Here is a 23,348-nt window from a genome sequence, read left to right as displayed (position 1 = left end):
ATTTGATAGCTTACATAAATAACAAATTTCAATTCTTTCCTGTAAACACAAATTCAAAGAAGCAGACAAAAGAAGAGCCTCACAACACCCTATCCCATTATAACATATAAAACTAAAACATCATGCCACAATGGTAACTAATTATATAATTATTCACTTACCAGACACTTCATATATTGTTTAACCCCATCATTATCATTTAGACGTGAAATAAAACACATTTAAAGCGAACTGAGGCACAGTCATCTGATTATCATGTCTGCACAAATGTTAGAGGTTTTGCTTTAGTGGCACTACTGTATCAAGAGTACACATCAATTTTCAATAGGCATTGCTACCTGATAATATTAACTATATCTATTTTCTCCTGCAAGAGAACTAAGACCATTTCAGTAATTCATTACATCCTAATGGGTGTAAGACAGTGAACTCCCAACTGCACTGATTATAAGATTTGGTGATAAAAAGTAGGAGTGGCACCCTTACCACCTACTAGCATTTATTACTCCAGAGCTAGGTGGAAGGCAGGGAGGACAGCCTATGACAGGGTTTATTAAGTCAGCACTATCGACATCTGGGGCTGGTTAATTCCTTATTTTGGGGAGTTGTCCTGGGCAGTGCTAGGATGTGCAGCAGTATCTTGTAACGCACCCCGCCAGATTCCAGTAGCATCTACCCAATTGTGACAACTGACATGTCTCTAGACATTACCAAATTTTTGTTGAGAATCATTAGCCCACAACTGGATTCAAACATATTTTACAATAGTCAACAATGGTTGCTGGCTCTTAATTAAAATAATTTAGAAATGCATCCAACAAACTAGAAATAAGACAACTATATTATGCTTATGTAAATACATTTAAAAATTATCCAATTAAAATAATGTCTTTGTATTGATTTCTAAGGCCTATATACACCAGAGCACAATAAAGAGGGAACTACTAAGTAAGGTATGACATAGTGGTTGCTTCTGTTAAAAAAGCAAAAAGTCAGGTGAGAATTTGATGTTTCTGCTCTACTTAATAAGAAATATTTTGAAAAATATTTAAGACCAGTAATGAAATCATAGAACAATTTAAAGTAACATGGGAGGTGAAATAGTTCGATAATTGAAACACAACTTTAGTGTTAACTCCAAATTATAGAAATTGTATATAAGACTATAGGAGCCATTAAAATTGACTTGAAATGAAGTCGGTGGAAGGTTACCATATAATTATTATTCCCAGAAGGCAGCTACACTCTCTGAGTATCAATTTATTTTCACAGGCTTTATTTATTAATTCACCTAAACTAGGGATAATAATTAATTTTCCAAAATACAGTCTAGTCTCCTTGAAATAATTTTCAGCCACTGGTGTGGGTTTCTTTACTTTTTCATCCCAATATTGTCCCAATATTGTAAAGATTATTATCTTTAATAATCAAAAGTTAAATATACTGTAATAGATCTTTTTTAAGTATTTCTATTCCTTAATAATTGAGCAGTCAGTAACTTTGGAATTACCTACTCATGCTAGACATGGTAACAAAGACGATAATACTTTGTTGGTATTTTAATGCAAAAATGGAAACCAGTAAATGGATAAGTAGAAACAGATACAGGTATCACAGGTTTTTCACTTACTTTTTTCTCATTACCAAGAGGCTGAATGATAATTAAAAGGAAATGGCTTCTGACTGTTAAAGCCATATATAACAGAAAATTTTCTCCTACAGATGATAAAAATACAAAACAAAATTCTAACAAAAGAAAGTAAATTAAATAAAATATTCCATTTGTATTTTCAAGAACAATTTGAGTCAAAGCCCTGATTCTGATTTTCTCATTAAAAAGAAACAAATTTCAATTACAAGTATAAGGGTTTTCTATCAGAGAAGAAAAACAACCCCCAAAACTCTACAGATGTTTCATTTTGAAGTGTGTATTAACTAACATAATACCTGAATTGGCCAGCTCCAAGTGTGTCACCTGTAAAAAGACTGTTTCTTGCATCTCTTAGATTTTCCCGAAGTTTCTTATCTAATTTCTGAAAAATGAAGTTTTACATTAATTCTTAAAGAACAGTTTCAGAGAACTTGTATACAGGGTAATACACAGTGTGTTCTTAATTTCATAACTAAAAACTTGGAATTTCTTTATAAAACAGCAATTCTAATATTTTTGCTTCTCATCCTAACTTGGACTTGAAAAGACCAATGCTTTTTCTATTGTGACTCAGACCTGATTTCACTAACAATCACTTTTGTTGACTACTTTTACTTTAGGTACAGGAAACCTTTTGCAGTAATAACCCACCCTCTCTCCCAAAGCATAACTCTGCTTTACCAAGGAAGTGATCTAAATAGTGCTGGCAGTATGAGGCTCCAGAATACAAACGGAATATGTGAAAGAAACCAGCCCTCTATCAGTCAGATTCATCTGGGCTAATAAAACTCAAAATTGCTAGTGTATCTTCCTCCATATTTCCATACCATTTACCTTCTTTTCAGTGACTATAATTTCTCAAATCTCTTTATTTTTTAATCTTTAAAGCAAAATTTTGAATAGTCATTTTAGACTGAATGCTTTACTCCAGTATTGTGGGATAGCAAAATATACTTCACCATTTTAAAAATGATTATGATTGTTAATAAATGTTTGCTAAATAAAGTTAAATATTAAATGACTTGCGGGATCAAATAAGTGTAAGACAAAGATGAATGAGGAACATACATTTTAGTAAAAAAGAAACAGCCTGGAATAGCACATTCACATTGGAGTATATCATTTTACCCCATCACATGGAAGGATACAATGATTATTTTTTATTTTTGGAATCCCGATGTTATAAAATAAAAATAGTTGCCTTTGGTACTTCAATATAGAACCCATAACAATTGTATACATACTTTCTATTAACAGAAAGTACACTTCATGTACTTAGGGAAAACAATTGACACAGTTATTTATCCCCAATGGATATTTGCATGAACTCACCACTGCTACCATTTCTGCTGCTGTTCCTCTTGAACACCTGATGATAGGAACAGCACCTATTTTAACAATAGATGTCGGCAATGATTTCAGCTCTTAATAATTACAATGGATACTTATATATATCACCGTCAAATAATAACACACATTTTCTTTAAAAAAACAACAAGAATCCCGTTTGAAGGTACTGAGAGCAATCAAAAGCAGGCAGAAAGTGGGGGAGGGTAAAACTCTTGAAAGAAGAGATACACACTTGAAAAGTAAGAGATACTTTTAACCAGTTTTCCTCCTAAGGGTACTTTCCAGTCTGCATGGTACACAGGAGAAAAAGCTCAAGCAGAAAACAGATTTACTGAGCTGGGAAATCAAAGATTTCATTTCTGGGCTCAAAATTAAAGGGAAAAATCCCTGAAAAGGAGGGAGCCCCAAAATCTACACACAAATTCTCCTCAAACTTTTGTCTGTATCCTAAACTACACATGTATCTCCTTTAATTTTCTCATTTGTGAAATGGAGAGAAATTTTACTAATCTAGTGTGAAGTTTGTTTTAACTGAAAGGTGTCTGCAAAATTAAAACTGCAATTAGGTTTTTAAACAGATCTATTATTAATAGTAAAGAATAAAGTCATACATTAAATTACTAAACACAATTTATAAGTAAATTTAGATATTCCAAAGACATGTTTAAAATTTTCAGAGTATGCTGGATTAATATCATATGTAAATTTCATGTTTTCTGGTGCCTTGGGAATTTGCCTTAATAGTACCAGGCATGTATCTCTCTAATTAAACATGTATTTTGAGATTTTTCATAATGAAATATTAAAAGAAAATTAGCAGGCACATAGGTAAAGTCACCAACAAACATACAAACAATATATTAGAAAGTTACAATTGCCAGAGATGACTTGGGTGACAACAGATCTGCTAAATGATAACTACATTAAATTATTAAGAGAATTGTGGTTTTATATAGTACAGAATGTGTATTTTATCACAACTGTGGAAAGAGGGCCTGCAGAGATCCAGATAGATAACTGAGGATCATATTACAGTATAACAGGTTAAATGAGTTGTTAAATAATTAATTTGCCTTGAAGAAATAAATAGAAAGATTTGAAAACTTACCCAGTGTAACAAAAAAGCAGAAGAGGCTATCAACAATAGTGTCCATAACAGTTTCCATTTCCGTGTCTGTGATATCTGGTCTGTTAATGGCTAAAGTGACATGGGGAGCGGGAAAAAAAAGCAATTAAAATTTATGCCTTGTTTTTAATAAACTTAAAATTATTATCAAATACCTATCAATTTGCAGGTTGATAATATTTATAATATTCAAATAAGTAAAAATTTTTATGCTGTAAACCTTAAGTGAACAACTATCCACTTAAAATTGTAATACCTCAGGAAAAAAAAAAAAACCACCTCTGTATCAGTAGTAATAATGAGTAGTATCAATATTAGAGTAGTAATAAGAAAACCCACCACAAAAATTATACAGAATTTTTGCTAGAGCAAATAGGAAAATAAGTATCATAGTCCATAATTTTATTCACAAACATTAGATGGCCTCAAGAAACTACTGATCTTATTATCCAACTCCTGTCAGAAAAGGATAATATAAATCAGTTATCGCAAGACCAATATCATATACATTTTCTTTGTATTATAACAAATTATTTGAATTTCTTTTTCTGATCTGTGAAACTGCATGGAGTGGTCCTCAAACTTTAGTGAGTATAAGGGTCACTCTAAGAATATGAGAGAAGAGAAAAAAGCTTTTCTGGAAGCTATTAAAAATGAAAGGTTCTTAGCCCTTTCCCTCAGGGATTCAATTCAATAGATTTGGGACAATTCTAGGAAATCTGCAATTTTGACAAAGACTTCGGGTGATTCTTGGGGCTACATTTTTTTTCTTTTTTGTCCCATTTCTTTCTTGGAACTTTAAGAACCAACATTTCAAATGTTTTAAAAGGTAAGAGTAATAACGGACACTAGTCAGGAAGGAAGAATAAATGGGGAGGTGGCAGGCCGACTTACTAAGCTGATAATCAGTGACTTTGCTATCTTGTCTACTTTACTGTACCCTGGCTTCCACATTTGAAACACAGTTTGTTGGGCTACACTTTTAGAAACATTGCTGTGAAGGCTGTCCTTGACAGTCAAAGACCTTGCCTTATTCATCTTCCTATCTCTCACAGTACCTAGGCCCAGTGTCTGACAAGTAGATGTTCAGTAGCTATTTGTTAAAAGACTGACTGGACTAAAATATTGTCTGTATAATATTTTTAATTTCCCAGAATCCTGAATGCAAAAATAAATATAAAATTCACTACAACTTGTGATTAGCATGAGAGGAAAGCAGAATCCAATTAGATATATCAAAGTATTCAAAGAAAGTATGGCACATGCAGAGAACATAAAAATAACAATGACCTTAACCAGGCAACAGAGAATCTGGACGAGGAAATGTGCCGCTATTCAGCATTGCAGACTGCCATCTATCCAAATCAGATAATAGAAATGGCATAAGAATACAATGTGAATGATATAAATTCAGGGGACACCAAACCAGAGAAATACTCAGCTCATTCTGTCAATCACTGGTTCAGGTAAAATCTATACAAAGCCTGAAGCCTTCAGGTCCTACACCCTAGTCCCACACTGACCTGAACAGTCAAACACTGTCCATCAATAACTTCACCTCACTTTCGATAACCTGGTTTGCCTGAGACATTAGCCTAAGTCTAACTGAGGTGACAAATCTGGTTCTTTTCCTGGATAAATAAATTCCCAATCCATGGAAATAAGGTGATACAAATTGAATCCATGGTATTAATATATTTGATTTATGTTTAGAATTATCTGTTTAAGATTATTAGTTAAAGTACTTGGAATGTTTGAAAGGATGTGGCACATAATTACAGTAATTGTTAAGAGCACTATCTCTAGAATGAATGCCTGGGTTTTGTAACCTGGTTCTACCATTTCCTTATTAAGTTACTTAACATCTGTGCCTCAGTTTTTTCATCTAGAAAATAGAAATAATATTAAAACCTACTTCATAAAGGTATTCTGAGGAGTAAATGAACTTATATTGTGAAGTATGTACAGGGCAATCTATTATTATAATTATACTATTGAGAATCTGGGCGATTAATCATGTGATTATACTATAAAATTAATAAATTAAATTTATACTTTAAACTCAATAATTAATAATTTCAGACTTGTGATTTTTAAGTTGAGAGATCAGAAAATACATTTATAAATACTTAAATATTTAATGAATTTAGACTCAATGTAAATTTAATTATTTTAAATAATTATTTGAATATTTGGGTAGATTTTGTTTGTTAGATTTGTAAATTTGCCTGGTCTGGTATTTGAAGTACTTAAAACTATTCAGCCATTAAAGTCATGAAATTCTGCTGTTTGCAGCAACATGGACTTGGAGGGTATTACACTAAGTGAAATAAGTCGAGACAGAAAGACAAATACTGTATGTTACTTATATGTGGAATCTAAAAAATACAACAAACTAGTGAATGTAACAAAAAAGAGGCAGACTCACAGCTACAGAGAACAAATGAGTGGTTTCCAGTGGGGGTGGGGGTGGGCACATAGAGGGAGGGATTAAGAGGAACAAACTATTACTTATTAAATAAGCTACAAGGATATATTGTACAATACAGGTAAAACAGTCAATATTTTACAATAAATATAAATGGAATATAACCTTTTAAAAGTATGAATCATTATATTGTATACCTGTAACTTACATTAACTATTCATCAATTTAAACAAATTAAAAAATTAATATACTGAATTTATAAATGCAACTAAACTGTTTAAGGGAATTTAACAAGCTAAGCTTGTTGACTAAGTTTGTTAAATGGGACTGATTAGGATTTAGCTGTTCAATCTGAGTTAATCGATTAAAGAAAAAGTAAAGGTGCTTATCTCTATGTAACTAGATTTAGAAATAAGGTAACAAAATTTATAAATTTAGCTTAAAAGCTTAAGGGAAACTAGGTTTTAAACATGTAACTTAAGTAGCTAATTAATTTAAAAGTCAATTAACTGTAAATAGATGTCTGTTAGTAACTACAGTACTGTCAAAAATCTCTTACATAGTCAATTCAGCAAATACGTACACCCATTTAGAGACGCTGCTTAATTTCAACAAAAGGCATGCTGTGGAGCTCAATGAAATCAAAAGATTCATGTTCTCTTCTCTTAGGGAGTTTACCATCTGGTCCAGTGTTTTATAATAGGATACCACTGGCATTTTTTGCAGAACAATTTTCTGTTTGAGTATGGTTTACACACTGCAAAACATCTAGCATCCTAAGTCCCTGTTCACTAAATGCTAGTGCTAATTGTGACAATAAAAAACTGTCCTCACACATTTCCAAATGCCCCATGGTGGGGACATACCCCCTACTTTAAAACCACTGAAATTTTAGGCATCCCCAAACATCTCAATTCCTAAGTATGAAGTTAATAATTATTTCACTGAATTGGCTGATCACATCTGTGGTCTGTAATTTTCTTTAAAATATTTAAATAACTAATCAATGGGCATAGATTTTTCAGTTAAGTAAAATGATTAAGTTCTAGAGATCTGCTATACAAAATTGTACCTAAGTCAATAATACTGTATTGTATACTTAAACATGTTAAGAGGGTAGATCTCAAGTTATGTGTTTTTACAAAAAAAAAAAAAATCAACACAGACAATAAAATGTGGTGTGGGTGTATGCATGTGTGTGCACATGCATGTCTGTAAATTTTAATCTACATTCAAGGATGGTCTGTTTACCAAAACTGGAAACACAAACTTCAGAGGTGGTCCAATAACATTTTATCAAATACCAATACCCAATCATACTACTATAAGAAATCAAGGGAGTCTAACACTTGGGAATGGCACTTATATTTCATTCTGTAACAGTGCTTTAGTAGCTGCTGACTCTGTTGTCTGATCTTAACAAAAAGCAACATTAACCAACTTTTCTGAATGCTTATTATATGCCAGTAACTGTTCTAGGCATTTGACACACATTAATCCATTTAATTTCCACAAAAACTCTGAGGTAGGTAGCACTATTATTCTCATTTTACAGATGAGGAAACTAAAGCAGAGTAAACTTGTTCTTACCCAAGAGTCAAAGTATTAAAAGACTGACTACATCCTACCACTAAAATACTGTCTTTCTTGCCATGAGTGAACCATTCACTCAAGTTGCTGTGGGGTACCTAAAAGGCCAGATAATTGGTACTGCATTGAGCTTACAAAACAGATTCAGTGAATGTTATCTATACGTGACAGAATTCAGTCTGAAACTTGTTTTCCTTGTGTGCTTTAAAAAAATCTTTCATAGCTCTACTGCTGTAAACAAAGCTGCTTTTGGAGTACACTAAACATGTTCTTTTTTTTTTACAGTACACTGTTCATTTTGTTAACAATGAATTACAATATTCCTATTTTTACATACCACGATATGAAACAAGCTCCTTATTTTGATTACATAATACAAACATATCATCTTCCAAAGTAATAAAATTCAGATACTGATCAAAAACCTAGAAACAAAAAGAAAAGGGTTTCAAGTCAGTTTTACAATATTGAATGCACATGTAGTTTGATTTAATCTACAAACGGTAAAATGTAAAAAATTACAATTACATGCAATAACTAAGAATTATACCATGTATCAGATTGCCTATTTGGCAAGAATGAGAAGTTAACATTAAAAAGCAATAAAAAACAAGCCTTTAGGAAATAAATTATCAAGGAGAGTAACATTTTCAGGAAATAAAATTTAGGAATATATAAAAATTTTTTTAAAATTGTGGTTGGGATGGAGAAGGATATCAATTTTGAAGAGAAGCCACAATTTTATTTTTTATATTCATTTTAATCACACTTTCCTAAGTCACAGTAACTATTTTTGCACTGTGAACCATATTTAGAGGAAGGGGAAAAGTTTTTTGGTTTTTAAAACAATATTCCTTTTCTAAATTAAAATTAAAAAATTTTTAATGGAGGTACTGGGGATTAAACCCAGAACCTTATGCATGCTAAACATGTGCTCTACCACTGACTATATCCTCCCCACTAGGTGGGGAAGGGTTATACTAGTTCTTTACTAGTGCAAATTAGGAGAAAAATTAAGAAATCTGTTTGAGATATGTTAAATTTAATTAAATTGAAAACTTCTATTATTTCATATAAAATTAATGATAAATTTTGGAAGAGAAAGAAGATGTAAGCCTCAAGAACTAATCAGAAGTAGTAGTGAACCATGTAAATCTAAGAATAAAAAATCTATTAGTGGTGAAAAATGGAAAGTAAGTGCATGGTTGTTTAGTCTTTTATTTGCTCTATATCATTCTGTAGAATTTTCACTTATAACTTGTCCAAATTTCAAGAAGCACAGGGCAAAACAGGCCTATAACCAAAAATATATTTTACAGATTTATTTATAATTAAGCTAAACCTGACTAAAAGTCACTGTGATATAGAATTGCTGGCCTGCTGTGAATTCCTTCTTTCTTATAATATGCAACATAGCACCTTTGGATACTCTCCTAACTAAAAAAACATGTGAAGATAGTACGGTGACTATAGTGATTATAGACAAAACAAAGTCAAAATATTCTAAGTATAACTTATGATAACACGATTGTCAAACTATTTCTAAGCTGAGCTAAGAAGTTTATAGAAATCCCGGCCTAAAACAAAAATTGATTCATCTTTTTATTTTTGTCTTTCAAATTCATTGAATTATAAGTTCCTTTAGTTTGGTTTATTTGGCCTAGTTCAAGTTGAAGATAATTTACATTAACAGAACTCTTTCTAAAAGTACTGAGTCTAAATATTTCTTAGGTTGTTCTGGTCCTCTGTAAATCAGACACCTATGTTGATTAACAGGTTTCAGAATATTGCTAAACTTTACATTGACAAAATTTTGAGTGCAATCAAATCTCTTACCTTGGCTACTTGTGTTACTGCACTAGCTGCTAAGGCTGCATTTGCAATATCTTCCAGTTTACCTCTTGAGATGGCAGAAATAAAATTTAAATAATATGATTCATAGAGTTGGTTTCGAAGATCCTATAAATACAATGAATATTTCATTCTTACAGGATAGCATGAAGGATGATGACAAATAAAAACCTTTTAGATACAATAAGAACAAGGTTTTAAAGGATAATATACATATTTAAAAGACAGGTTTTACAAATGATACAAAAAAAGTATCCCCAGAGAACAAAGTTATGAAGAGGTACTGGTTATTTGGTTACAGAAGTAACTGACATATATTTTAATAATTAAAGTTATGATATTACAATTGTATTATCAATAAAATCTTATTAATTACAATACTGCATAAAACTGCTTTGAAACAGCTTATCTAGGTTTTCTTAAAAGTATCCAGAAGTGGTTCTCTTATATAGTTTAAATGCTAAATATATTTGGCAGATACTACCTTCTACTGCTGCAGTCATGTGACAATACAACAAATACTTCCTTCATTGTACACAGACATGTTATAATTCCAATGACTGATTCTAGAAGTATTCCTTCTCGACCATCCAAAAACAGAGTCACTTAAAGTTATGTTAACTCTTCAATGAAATTTACTTATCTTCTTTAATTCTATCCAAATAGGTCTCTAAATAAGCATATTTCTTCAAATCTAAGATAATATCAATTGTAACAGGTAGTGTTATTTAAGTAACGCTAAGAAAGAATTAATGCTGCCAATAAAATTTTATAACACACCATCAATTTTAAGATGCATATGGTTTCAGAGATGTTGAAATGTGAAAACCTGAGGGTCTGGAGCCTGTGTGAGGAAGGTGACTGATCAGGACAGTGGTTCAATAAATCCTGGGAGACTGATTAAAGGAATGAGGATTGAGAGAACTGAGAAAATAAGTAATTATGCTGAGGCTATTGGAAGCCATGGTTTTCGTTGTCAGAGAAAGGAGTTACAGATTTGAAAAAAAAAAAACCAAAAACAAAAACAAAAAGCTAGAATGAATCCTGCATTTTTTAACTGAAACAATTTTGGAGGTTATCTGTTTGTCTACATATCTAGTGAGATAAGTTGGAAGATTTATAGCATTAAGTATTGATATAAACATACACATATGTACATATATATATTTCCTAGCTCTGTTCATTGAGAGGGCCTAAGAACTGTGACCCTCTAGTAGCATTGAGTACCTAATGCTCAGACACTGATTTCTAAATACTATTCTCTACCAAAAAGCAACCAGGGCTCCTTAGACAAATGGCTGAAACTTGAATTGGGACAGAGAAAGTAAAAGATGAGACTAGAATAACTTATCACACCAAAAAGTAAGGAAATGATCAAAGAATGATGGAGACATTTCAAAAGGACACAGAAGTTCAGAAATGTTGCAGGATACAAGATTAATATAAAGGAGTCAACTAGGTATCTACAGACTTGCAATGAGTAATCCTAAAAATGAAATTAAGAAAACAATTCCATTCACAATAGCATTTACAAAAATACAAAGGAATGCATTTAGCAAAGGAAGTGTGTAACTTACATTCTGCACACTACAAAACATTACTGAAAGGAATGTTAAAAGATCTAAATAAATGAAAAGCTATTCCATGCTCATGGATCAGAAAATTTAATATTGTTAAGATGGCAATACTCTCCAAACTGATCTACAGGTTCAGTGCAATTGCTATCGCAACTCCAGGTGTTTCTTTATGGAAACTCACAAGCTAATCTTAAAATTAATATGAAAATCCAAAATATCCAGAAAAGTCAAAACAATCTTGAAAACAAAGTATAAAGTTGGAGAGCTCAAGTTCCCAATTTCAAAACTTGCTACAGAGCAAGAGTAATCAAGACAGTGTCATACTGGCATAAGGACAGACACAGAGATCAATGGAAAAAAAACTGAAAGTCCAGAAATAAAGCAACTTATCTATTGTTAATTAATTTTTGACAAAGCTGTCAAGACTGTTCATTGGGGAAAGAATAATCTGTCCAACAAATCATGCTGGGACAACTGGACAGCCCCATGCAAAAGAATGAAGTTGGACATCTACCTTACAGCATATAAAAATTAACTCAAAATGCATCAAAGACCTAAACACAAGAGCCAAAACTATAAAAATCTTCAAAGAAAACAGAGATTTGGCAATAATTTCTTATATATGACACCAAAGGAACAAACAACTACAGAAAAAATAAAGTTTAAAATCAAAATTAAAAATTTTTTTGTGTTCCAAAGGATACTATTAAGAAAGTGAAACGCTAACCCACCACAGGAGGGAAGAAAATATTTACAAATAATATACTTGATAAGAGTCTAGTATTAAAAAAATATAAAGCACTTTAACAACTCAAAAATAAAGACAACCCAATTAAAACCTGGACAAGTGTTCTGAATAGACATTTCTCTAAAGATAATTATGGCCAATAAGCACATGAAAAGATGCTTAATATCTTTAGTCATCAGGGAAATGAAATCACAACCAGTTAGATATCATTTTGTACTCACTAGGACGGTGACAATCAAAATGTTGGATAATAAAAAGTATTGGCAAGGACCTGGAGAAACTGGAACCCTCAAACACTGGTAGAGGGAATAGAAAATGATGCAATCACTTTGGAAAATAGTCTGTCAGTTCCTCAAAAGGTTAGCCATGGTGTTATCATCCGACCCAGCAGTTCCACTCCTACGTGTTCATGGACATAGGAAGAATGAAAACATATGTCTATATGGAAACTTGTACACAAATGTTTATAATAGTATTGTTTGTAACAGCCATCAAAAGCAACACAAATGATAAATGAATAAACAAAATTTGGTATATCCCTACAACAGAATATTATTCAGCAATAAAAAGGAAAGAATACTGATACATCTACAATATGGATGAATCCTGAAAATATTATGCTAAGAGAAAGAAGTCAGATATAACAGACCATGTATATAATTCCATTCATATGTAGTATTCTGAACAGGCAAATACATAGAAACAAAAAGTACCTTAGGGGTGAGGGTGCAGGGGTTGAGTATGTAATAGTTACGGTGATGAAAATGTTAGAAGGTTATTACAGTGATGGGTGCGCAACTCTGAGAATTATACTAAAACCACTGAATTGTATACTTTGTACACTTTGGGTGGGTTGTATGGTATGTGAATTACATTTCAATAAAGCAGTTATAAATAAAGGAAAGATGAAGGGATGATAAATTGCACCTCTTTTAAAAAAAATGGCAGTTTTGTTTATGCAGGGTAAAAGAGAAAGATGGGCATCATTAGCTATGCAGGACACAAAATATGTGACCTTCATTAACAAAAAGCAATTTGATTCAACAGTCAATAACAAGTAAAGATGCTTGTGACCTGTGGCAGACACTGTAGCTACCTATCCAATGTCTATTTTCCCCTTCTTCCTTACTAAAATAATACAGATTTTATTTGGGTGGCAAAATACTCTAAATACTAACTTTCGCGATCTCCCTTGAAGCTAATTCTATGCAGTGAGACATTAATGGAAGTCTTCTGGGAGTTTCTGGAAAAGTTTAGCTTTCCTAATAAAAATGAACAGTCAGGGCTGGCACAATCCATTTCCCCCTTCTTCTCGCCTTGAACACAGATGTGATGTCTACAGCTGCAGCTACCATCTTGCATCCATGAAGCAACAAGCAAGACAATAAAAAACAACAAACTAAAGATGACATATCAAAAAGACAGAGGGAGCCTGAGTCTTTGATTACTTTATAGAGCTGTTATACCAACTTGGACTCCTACTCTGACTTCCCATTATCTTAGAATAATACAAAGGTAATATAGTTAGGTTTTCTGTTTTTTTGTTTTTTTTTTTTTAAAGCTGGACTCAGTCTTAATCAATATAATGTTTCTCAGCCAAAAAAAATTTAAATCTTTCAATCTATTTAAAATTCACAGCTAGTCTCAAAAATCAAAGTGGGAAATTGAATAAGCAGATTTCTGATTTTTTTGCCCAGGACATCTAACAATTTTTTTGGAAAAATTCTGTTTCCACCTTCAAGAATCAGGAAAATATGAACTCATATTACCTGGCACATTCTGTCAATATTTTCCTCGGTTGGCATTACAAAGTACACTGCAGGAACATCCGGAATAGGATCTCGATCAGAGTGCAAAAGCCTAGAAGACATAAAGAATATAAAACTCACTTTTTTCTTAGTCACTTATCTAAAATGAAAGTTTAAAACAGTATTTCTCAAACTAGGAGTTGAACAGTTCAAGGACAGTGACCAGTACTCTAAAAGCTCTTGTGACAATCATTTAATACAGCTTTCTCCTTATATCAATGTTAATATTATTTATTAGTAATATCCTAAATCTCAATCTTCTTTTCTTCTACTCCAATCACCTTACTTCTAATACCACTTATGGTCAGACAGTCTCCTTAACCAATATTCTCCTTGGGTGAGAACTAAAGCACATTTAAAGTCAGTTTTATTCCTATGGTAGGGGGTGGTAAGTGGGAGGAAAGTGTAGTTCCCCAAGAGAGGGAAAACAGAAAGCTAGAACTATCTTTAGAAACAATAAAAAAAAATTAACCATAAATAAAATCAAATATAATTTTTAAATGAAAGGTATATGATAGCTTCCTTAAAATTTTAAGAGAATCTGTATTTTTTTATTTATTGCTTCATAAGAGAATACACAAGAGATCATCTAAGCATTTCATAGATTACATCACTTGACAGTTTCCTCTTTTATAATTCAGGAAGCATTTCATTCAAGTATCCCAGTATCAAATGACAAGATGTCTTTATTCTCCACTGTAAGATTTTACCAAGCTTACATCAGGAAATACAACCAATGTTCAATTTTTACATTATTCCAGTTATCCTCCTATAAGCAATATTCTGTATACAACCTTCTATATTCAACCTCCTATATATACAATATTTCAGTCATCCTTCTATAAAAAAGAGAGAGAAAGAGGCACATACTTCCAGTGAGTCTGCATTTAATAACTTCTTTCCATCTGTTTGGCTGCTGCTAACTGACACCAGAAAGATTATAATGTGATGGCAGTCATTGGCTATTGTTTTCTTGCCCTGGCTGTCCAACTACCTAAAGGGCTACAACCACCATTTCATACAAATCAGCCTAAACCAGCCTGCACAATATATATTGATGAAGTATTCTCTAGCAAACAGGGAAGAATATTCAGAGGTAGGGTGTGCAGGAATTTACCAGAGTAGCCATGTAATCTTTTCACGCTCTGGTGGCAACAGCAACAGGCGGGCAGAGAGAACACACAACTCTTAATCTGGCAGACTATCGTGTCACTCCTTAAGGAAGTAATGAGTTAGGCCTCACTTTTGTTAGTCACTGTTACTGAGCCACTATGGTTCAGAAGACAAACAGCCCAGAATTAGTGGTCAAGCAATCTGGCCACAACTATGCTCTTAATTACCTGTATAATTGTGGGACAATCTCTTAAACTCTATAAACTTTAGTCTTTTCATTAGTAAAACAAAATAAAGGAGTTAATCGGTAAGGTAGCAACAGTAACCAATGCTTATAATAAACCATTATTTTGAAGGATGGCATCAAGCTTAACTTCAGTTTAGATCATAAGCATTAATTAACATGTCACCAACAACAAATTTGTGTTTCAAGACTGACATAAAAATGAAAGGAAAAACATGTTGAATGCCATATTTCATCAAACCTAAGGTGCTATCAATTTTAAAACATACTATTATTTACAACATGCAGAAAAATAGAAGTAATGCAATATTCTACTAATTTAAAACCAATATTCAATATAAAATTGAAGAATTTAACCAGATTCTGGTATGTTACTCACTGGAAATCTAAAACCACATTCCCAATAAAAGAGCACATTATAATTCAGTATGTTATAATATTACAGAATAAAAATTGGTTATAACATCATAAAAAGAACAAAATGCAAATAGGTTAGAACACCATAAAACTGGACTCTTTCAGTACATAAAAGTATTGGCATCTGTTCCTAAATATAGACCCTCTCCAAATGTTCTATTAGGCCAAGTCTACAAAGTAATGCAATTTGTTTTATACATCAGACATATAAGCAGTATAATCAAATAAATATAGCAGTTAAGAAGACAACATAGATAGCCTCCTATGGTGATTAACAGTCATTACTTCAGTTACTTAAATTTTTGATATTAATGATAAACTAATTTAGATATTCTCCTTTTTAAAAAGTAAATCTGAATTAAGGGAATAAAAATTTTTCAGAGCAGAAAGAAACCTTGAGACAACCAGTTATTTTCCTTTACATAAGAGGGTAAACTGGTCTGTAGGAAAAGACACAAGGGAGAAAATTTAAATTCTGTAATTTTAAAGCCTCAGACTGAGGATTATTTTTAACTTCAGAAGTAAAGGTTGAATATAAGAAGATAAGGGAAAAAATGTTGTTCTACATATACAAGTAATATATAGCCTAACACTATTTTCTTTGTAAAAATCCCTTAATTTGATTTCAGAGGGGAGAAATAAAATTTTAACAATGTATTTGAAAACAAAAGCCATTACTGGAAATACATTAAAACTCACAGATGCAGAGTGATTCCCATGTCTCTTAGCTCCTTCACAGACAGAAGAGGAGAGATGATATCTTGGCCAAATCTGTCATAAATGAGCACCTACGTAAAAAAAAAATTATGTGTTTCTTAAATATCATTAATAAAGAACAGTGAACAGCCAGTACAGAATCCAATATTAAGATAATGTTGAAGTACATTTTATTTTAATATACTAAATTCTTATACTTACCTTTATCTAATATTTTCCATAATTATTTACCAAAATGTCCATTCATTTAGTAATCCTTCTTAAAAGCATTACTCTTAAAAGCATTATTACTTAGGCTAAGATAATTATATAAGCTTCTTACAAAATACTTTTACTAGGTTAAATAACATACTTGAGACTAGAGAATCTTCATCTTAAGCTGTAATAAACGACTTTGAACATACAGCAAAGTCACATACACTCCCCTACCCAGTTCATACATATCCTTTCTAAAAAGAGAGAAGTAAAAATTAGTCACTCTCAAAACTAATGCTTAACAAGTTCCAAGACTGTAAAGAAAATTTAGTAACTTAAGCATCTCAGGTTAGTAAGATACTCATTTTAAAAATTAAGTCCCTAAAAAAGACCTGCTATCCTTGTTCTGTCATGTGCATTTCTTCATATTCTAAAAGTATTAAAATGGACAACTTTGATGAGAAGTAAGAATTCCAACTGGATCTTCTAACTCAAAATTAGTTTTAGAGTTAAGGCAAATAAAATAGACACTTCAACTAACAGGTGTTTTTCACAACTGCGTCAATAATTCTTTATGGAGTAAGAAATTGCTAATGAGAGGATAAAACATGCTGTTACATAAAAACACAGTTTTCTTGAATGCCAGCATTTCCTTTAGAAAAGCTACAAATCTTCCTGCTCTAGTTACAAAAGGTTGGATGCTGCATCCTTTAGAAGTCGTCTTCTTAGACATATGGGTCAGTGGAATAGAATAGAGAGCCCAGAAATAAACCCACACACCTATGGTCAATTAATCTTCAACAAAGGAGGCAAGAATGTTTAATGGATAAAAGACAGTCTCTTTGGCAAGTGGTGTTGGGAAAGCTGGACAGCCACATATAGATCAATGAAATTAGAACACTCCCTCACACTATACACAAAAATAAACTCAAAATGGTTTAAAGACTTAAACATAAGATAGGACATCATAAATCTCTTAGAAGACAACATAGGCAAAACATTCTCTAACATAAATTGTAGAAATGTTTTTATAGATCAGTCCACCAAAGCAATACAAATAAAAGCAAAAAAAAACTAAAATGGGATCTAATCAAGCTTATAAGCTTTTGCATAGCAAAGGAAACCATAAGCAAAATGAAAAGGCAACCCACAGACTGGAAGAAAATATCTGCAAGTGATGTGACTGACAAAGGGGCTTAACCTCCAGAATATACAAACAGCTCATACAACTCAATAACAAAAAAACAAACAACTCAATCAAAAAACAAGCAGAAGACCTAAACAGACATTTCTCTAATGAAGACATACAAATGGCCAATAGGCACATGAAAGGATTCTCAGTATCACTAATTATCAGAGAACTGCAAATCAAAACTACAATGAGGTATCACCTCACACCAGTCAGAATGGCCATCATTCAAAAGTCCACAATGATAAATGCTGGAGAGGGTGTGGAGAAAAGGAACACTCCTACACTGTTGGTGGGAATGTAAATTGGGGCAGCCACTATGGAAAACAGTATGGAGATTCCTTGAAAAACTAAAAATAGACTTACCATATGATCCAGCAATTCCATTCCTGGGCACATATCCAGAAAAGCTGAAAATTCTAATTTGAAAAGGTATGTGCATCCTAATTCGAAAAGATATGCTCACAGCAGCACTATTTACAATAGCCAAGACGTGGAAACAGCCTAAGTGTCCATCAACAGAAGACTGGTTTAAGAAGACATGGCATGCATATATATATATATAAATGGCCTATTACTCAGCCACAAAAAAGAGTGAAATATTGCTACTTACAGAAATATGGATGAACCTAGATAATATCATACTAAGTGAAGTCAGTCAGACAGAGAAAGACAAACATTATATGATATCACTTATATGTGGACTCTAAAAAATAATATAAATGAATCTATATACAAAACAGAAAAAGACTCACAGGCATAGAAAACAAACTTATGGTTACTTAATGGGAAGGGGAGTACAAACTAGGAGGATGGGATTAACAGATACAAACTACTATACATAAAACAGATATGTAACAAGGATTTACTGTGTAATACTGGGATATTCAATATCTCATAATAACCTATAATGGAAAATAATCTGAAAAAAATACATATACAACTTAATCACATTACTGTATTTGTGAAACTAACAATTTTGTAAATCAACTATACTTCAATTAAAAAAAGATTCATTTTAAAAAGCCATGTTAAATAAAAGTGAAACATTCATACAGTACAACTAAAATGTGTTACTGTTTAATATTAGCAAGAAATTCCCTCCAATCACCACCAATAAGGGCTTAGAAAAAGAAAAGTCCCCATTAATAAACTTTCTTACCTTCCATACTGGTTCTCCAGTGCTGTTTTTAACATGAGGCACATTAAAATTCAACATACGCTTCAAAGCCACTGAAAATGAAAACAGCCTTATTATAAGGTTTTTAGGATTTCATCCCCTCACCCCCTGCCATATTTATTACTTACTACCTCAAAACAAAATGAGTAAGTCACTCTAGTAAAAGTGATTAATCAAATAACTGGGTATGTAAAAGCAGGGTCAGACTTTTTAAGACTATTTCATTAACAGCTAATGGGCATGTGTTTGAGAGACTTTCTAACTTACTATTAGCATCTGTCTCCAGATGAAAATATGAAAAATGTTCAGGAAGAAGCCAATTTTCTATAAATCCTGATGATACCAAACTACATTTTATATACATGAAAAAAGAAATTTTGCCAATCATGAACTTGCAGTGGCCTCAATAGATAACTGCTGCTGTTGTCTATTATCTGTGTGGCTGAAAGCATAGATTAAGTTCAGGCTTTCTAAAAACAAGTATCGTCTATGATATATTTAATTGGTTCATATACAAAAACTTAATACAGCACATCTATTTTTCAGTTATCCTGGCATGCATTCTAGGACTGACTTATCCTATCAGATTCACTATGAAGTATAATGCTTAATATTATATGCCCCATGGAAAAAGTGAGACTTCCTTATAGGTAAGGTGGATAAATGATAACTCCTGCTAAAAAAATATACAATTCCATAATCACAGTAGTTATGCTCTATATGTTACAGTATTTTGTGGTTTTCATTGCTCATCTATTTACATGTTACAGCAGACTCAGAAGTATTTCTAAGGAAAATAAAAATCTCATACTTTTATGTGAAAGTGAGATGGCCAAATATTCAAGGGAAGGAATTAGCCGATTTAATTTTTAAAAGATTGGCAACCTTAAAACGTACTTGGTTGATTTTTAAAGGCAACTAGATTAGGTTTTATTAAGTAAAACAGAATAATCTGCAAGCTAAACTCCTACCAGAGAACTTTGTAAAATTCAAATCACCTGGGTATCAATTTATAGCATAGTCATTCATTCACTTGAAAAACTTCTATTAAATGCTTGTTTCTTGCGGTGGGTAAAATAATAAGAGATTACACTTCAATGACATATTTGTATATTTATACAATACAAAGATGATTTCTTGGTAAAATGTTAGTACCTAATGTCCAGCCAGTAATACACATTGCCAGTAATTTACACCTACTTTACTCACAGGTGTTATGATATAACAAAAATATTAACAAAAAAAAAAACTTTGGTAATTAAAACTGAAATAACACAGGAGGCATAGAGGGTCTCCAGAATTAACTCTCCTACTGTGCTTTAGCAAAGCTCTTCCTCCCACCACAGACACCGCCACGCTGACACTCATAGCCCAAAGGAGAGGAAATTTTGTTTCTAGGAACAGCTGTTTGCACTCTTGACAGAGGAGAACTAGGAAGCAGCAGAGCTTGGGCTACATATAAGCCCCAGGTGTACAGTATTCTCTAGAGCTAGGCCTTCACTAACTGAAAGAGGCCAGTATCAGCAAATAATTCCCACAATTACCTTCTCAGCAACATCTAGGTGATCTCCCTCATTCTGAGCCTGGGCTAACTTATTAACGGGAATTCTGACACACTGGGTTTGTTAATAAAGTACATGGCTTATGTTCAAGAATATATAAGAATGTGATTTTACTTTTTTAATCACTGCTTAAATCGCTACTTTTAACTGAAATAAACAAACATACTATCCACAGTCTTTGACCTGGCTAATGCTGTTTCACCCTTACCTGGAATGTTTTCTTTGCTCATTATATATTCACCTATATTTATTATTCACTCAACAAACACTGCCAGACACTGCTCTCGCTGTTGGCACTAAACAAAATAGACAGAATAAAATTACCTATCCTCAAGCAGCTTTCATTCTAGTTGAGGGAGAAAGACAACAAAATAAGTAAAACAGGGATGTGAGATCATGCTAAGCGCTGTGGCGGAAAAACACAGAGAGAATGGGGAAGAGGGAGTTGTGGTGTAATTTTAAACACAATAGTCAGGAAAGCTCTCCTAAGAAGGTAACATTAAAGACTTAAAGGAGGTTAGGGAGTGAGCCATGCAAATATCTTGCAAAGAATATTTCAGAAAGAGGAAATAAAAAGGCTCTGATGTTGAAGAATTCTGGTGTGTTCAAGGGGAGAGTAATAGAGAATGAGGTCAGAAAGTTAAGTAGGAAGCAAATCATAAAGTACCTTGTAGACCACTGTGAGATCACTTTGGTTTTTACCATGATTGAAACAGGAAGCTGCCAGAGGGTTTTGAGCAAATATGTGACACGGTCACTTTGCGTACTGTGCGAAGAAAAAGGAAAGAGAACAGGAAACAAAGGCAAGGAGATCAAATAGGAGGTTACTGCAGAAACTCATGATAGCTTGCACCTGGGTGTTAGCAAGGATAATTGTCAGATCCTGGATATATTTTTCAGAGTAGAGCTGGCAAGATTTACTGACAGATCTGATTTGGGACATAAAAGACAGAAGTCAAGGAAATTTCACGGTTTCTGACCTGAGCAACTGCAAGGATGGAGTTGCTATTAACTGATATGGGAAGGCTGAGATGAGGAGAGGTCCAGGCTACAGATACAAACATGGCGATCATCAGCATATAGAAAGTATCTAAAGCCAAGAGGCTACATGAAGATCCCTGTAAGAGAGAAAGTAGTTGATTTGGGGCTCTCCAATGTTGAGAAGTGGGGGAACTGGCCAACAACCTGCAATGGAGAGGCAAGTATGAAGGTCAATAGAAACACAGGATTCTGCCTATTGAACTAAAGTTCAGTCTAGAGAGAAGAATGATTCAGGAAATCATCACCAAAGAGATGATTTTTGAGGTAACCTTTAAAAGATGAGTAAAGACTGTTCAGGCAAGCAAAGACAAAAACAGGCATGCTAGTTAACCTCTCTATACCTTAGTTACCTATTTTGCGAAATGGAGGTAACAACACATATAAAAGTCACTTAAAACACTCTACGGCAACACTAAATGCTCAATACGTATCAGCTGTTATCTACCCAAATAGATTGCAAACTTCTCTGTATCACAGTATCTTGTACCTAGAATATTTACGAACCAACTGATTTATTTCCCAAAACATTCTCAATAGGCATCAGGGAAATGTCTACTTCTGCTACTATGGCACATACAAAGGTGGTTTACTCTTCTCCCAACATAAGACAGAATTCAACTAGAGTACTAATTTGATAAATGATTAATCTGGCATAACCACTGCAGTAATGATGTGAAATCTTGCTATAATGAAGTTTGTGCAGAAATCAAAATTAAACTATTAGCTTTAATATTCTACAGTTTCTTCATATAAAAGTTACATCATATAAATTTCATTTTTTCAAAAAGCTCCTCTGTATTGGTACAGAGCCTTCCTTGACATGTTATTTTCTTTAATCTGTAGTATGACCTAATTCCTTGAGATTCATTAAGCTGTCAGAATCATACTGCAAAGATACGTGGTGCTTCTATTTGCTTACACAGATAAAATGAATGGCAGGTATTCCCCAAATTTTATTTGGACTTTCATATATTTAAGTTATCCTGACTTTATCTGATAGCCTACACTGAATTATTGATTGGGGAAAAGCTGAATACAACTCATTATGCACTGTGTCTTTACTCGACTAAAGTCTCTCATTAACTTTTCCTTTGAATTCCAAAGGAATGAATCAAGCACAGCCAAAATCCTTTATGTAGATCATATTAATTGTAATCAATTATTTTCTGATTCAGATTTATATGCAAAAGAACAAAATTACAAGAGACAGAATTTCCAAATATGCATATTCTAGATGTCTTGTTTCTATTAGCTCCTCAGAATTAATAGCTTGCCAACTTTCAAGACAATTAGCTAACAGGTGTAAACCATTATTTGTAGCTAACAGGTATTAATCACATTGTCATCACAAGTTTCCAAAAAACGCCAAATAAAATTACCTGAGATGGAAAAATATTTCACGGTATAAATGGAAGCTACATAACCATGCTCTATTAAACCTGAAAGTAATAATCCATAGTTTTAAAACACTGATTTGCCAAATAATTAAAAGCTGTTAATTTGTTTGGCCATTCTTATATTCCACACCAGCATGCTGAAAATGAAATCTTCATCACCAGGC

The 23,348-nt window shown here is 32.7% G+C and overlaps 1 protein-coding gene across 1 annotated transcript in view; it reads right to left on the bottom strand.

Annotated features, from left to right (window-relative positions):
* SCFD1 (sec1 family domain containing 1) overlaps positions 1–23,348 on the bottom strand; it is an 88,100-nt gene that overhangs the window by 64,133 nt on the left and 619 nt on the right. The window contains exons 2-9 of the mRNA XM_006191253.2: positions 19,167–19,237; positions 16,603–16,691; positions 14,091–14,181; positions 9,982–10,104; positions 8,483–8,570; positions 4,110–4,199; positions 2,984–3,039; positions 1,948–2,033 (exon numbers count right to left, since the gene is read on the bottom strand). Of these exons, the coding sequence (XP_006191315.1) occupies positions 1,948–2,033; positions 2,984–3,039; positions 4,110–4,199; positions 8,483–8,570; positions 9,982–10,104; positions 14,091–14,181; positions 16,603–16,691; positions 19,167–19,237 (694 nt within the window). The remainder of the gene's footprint in view (positions 1–1,947; positions 2,034–2,983; positions 3,040–4,109; positions 4,200–8,482; positions 8,571–9,981; positions 10,105–14,090; positions 14,182–16,602; positions 16,692–19,166; positions 19,238–23,348) is intronic.

Source organism: Camelus ferus, chromosome 6 (assembly GCF_009834535.1).
Source record: "Camelus ferus isolate YT-003-E chromosome 6, BCGSAC_Cfer_1.0, whole genome shotgun sequence".
In the NCBI taxonomy this organism is placed as follows: Eukaryota; Metazoa; Chordata; class Mammalia; order Artiodactyla; family Camelidae; genus Camelus; species Camelus ferus.
Note: the sequence above shows the minus strand (reverse complement) of the source record. Positions and strands in the feature narration are given on the sequence as shown.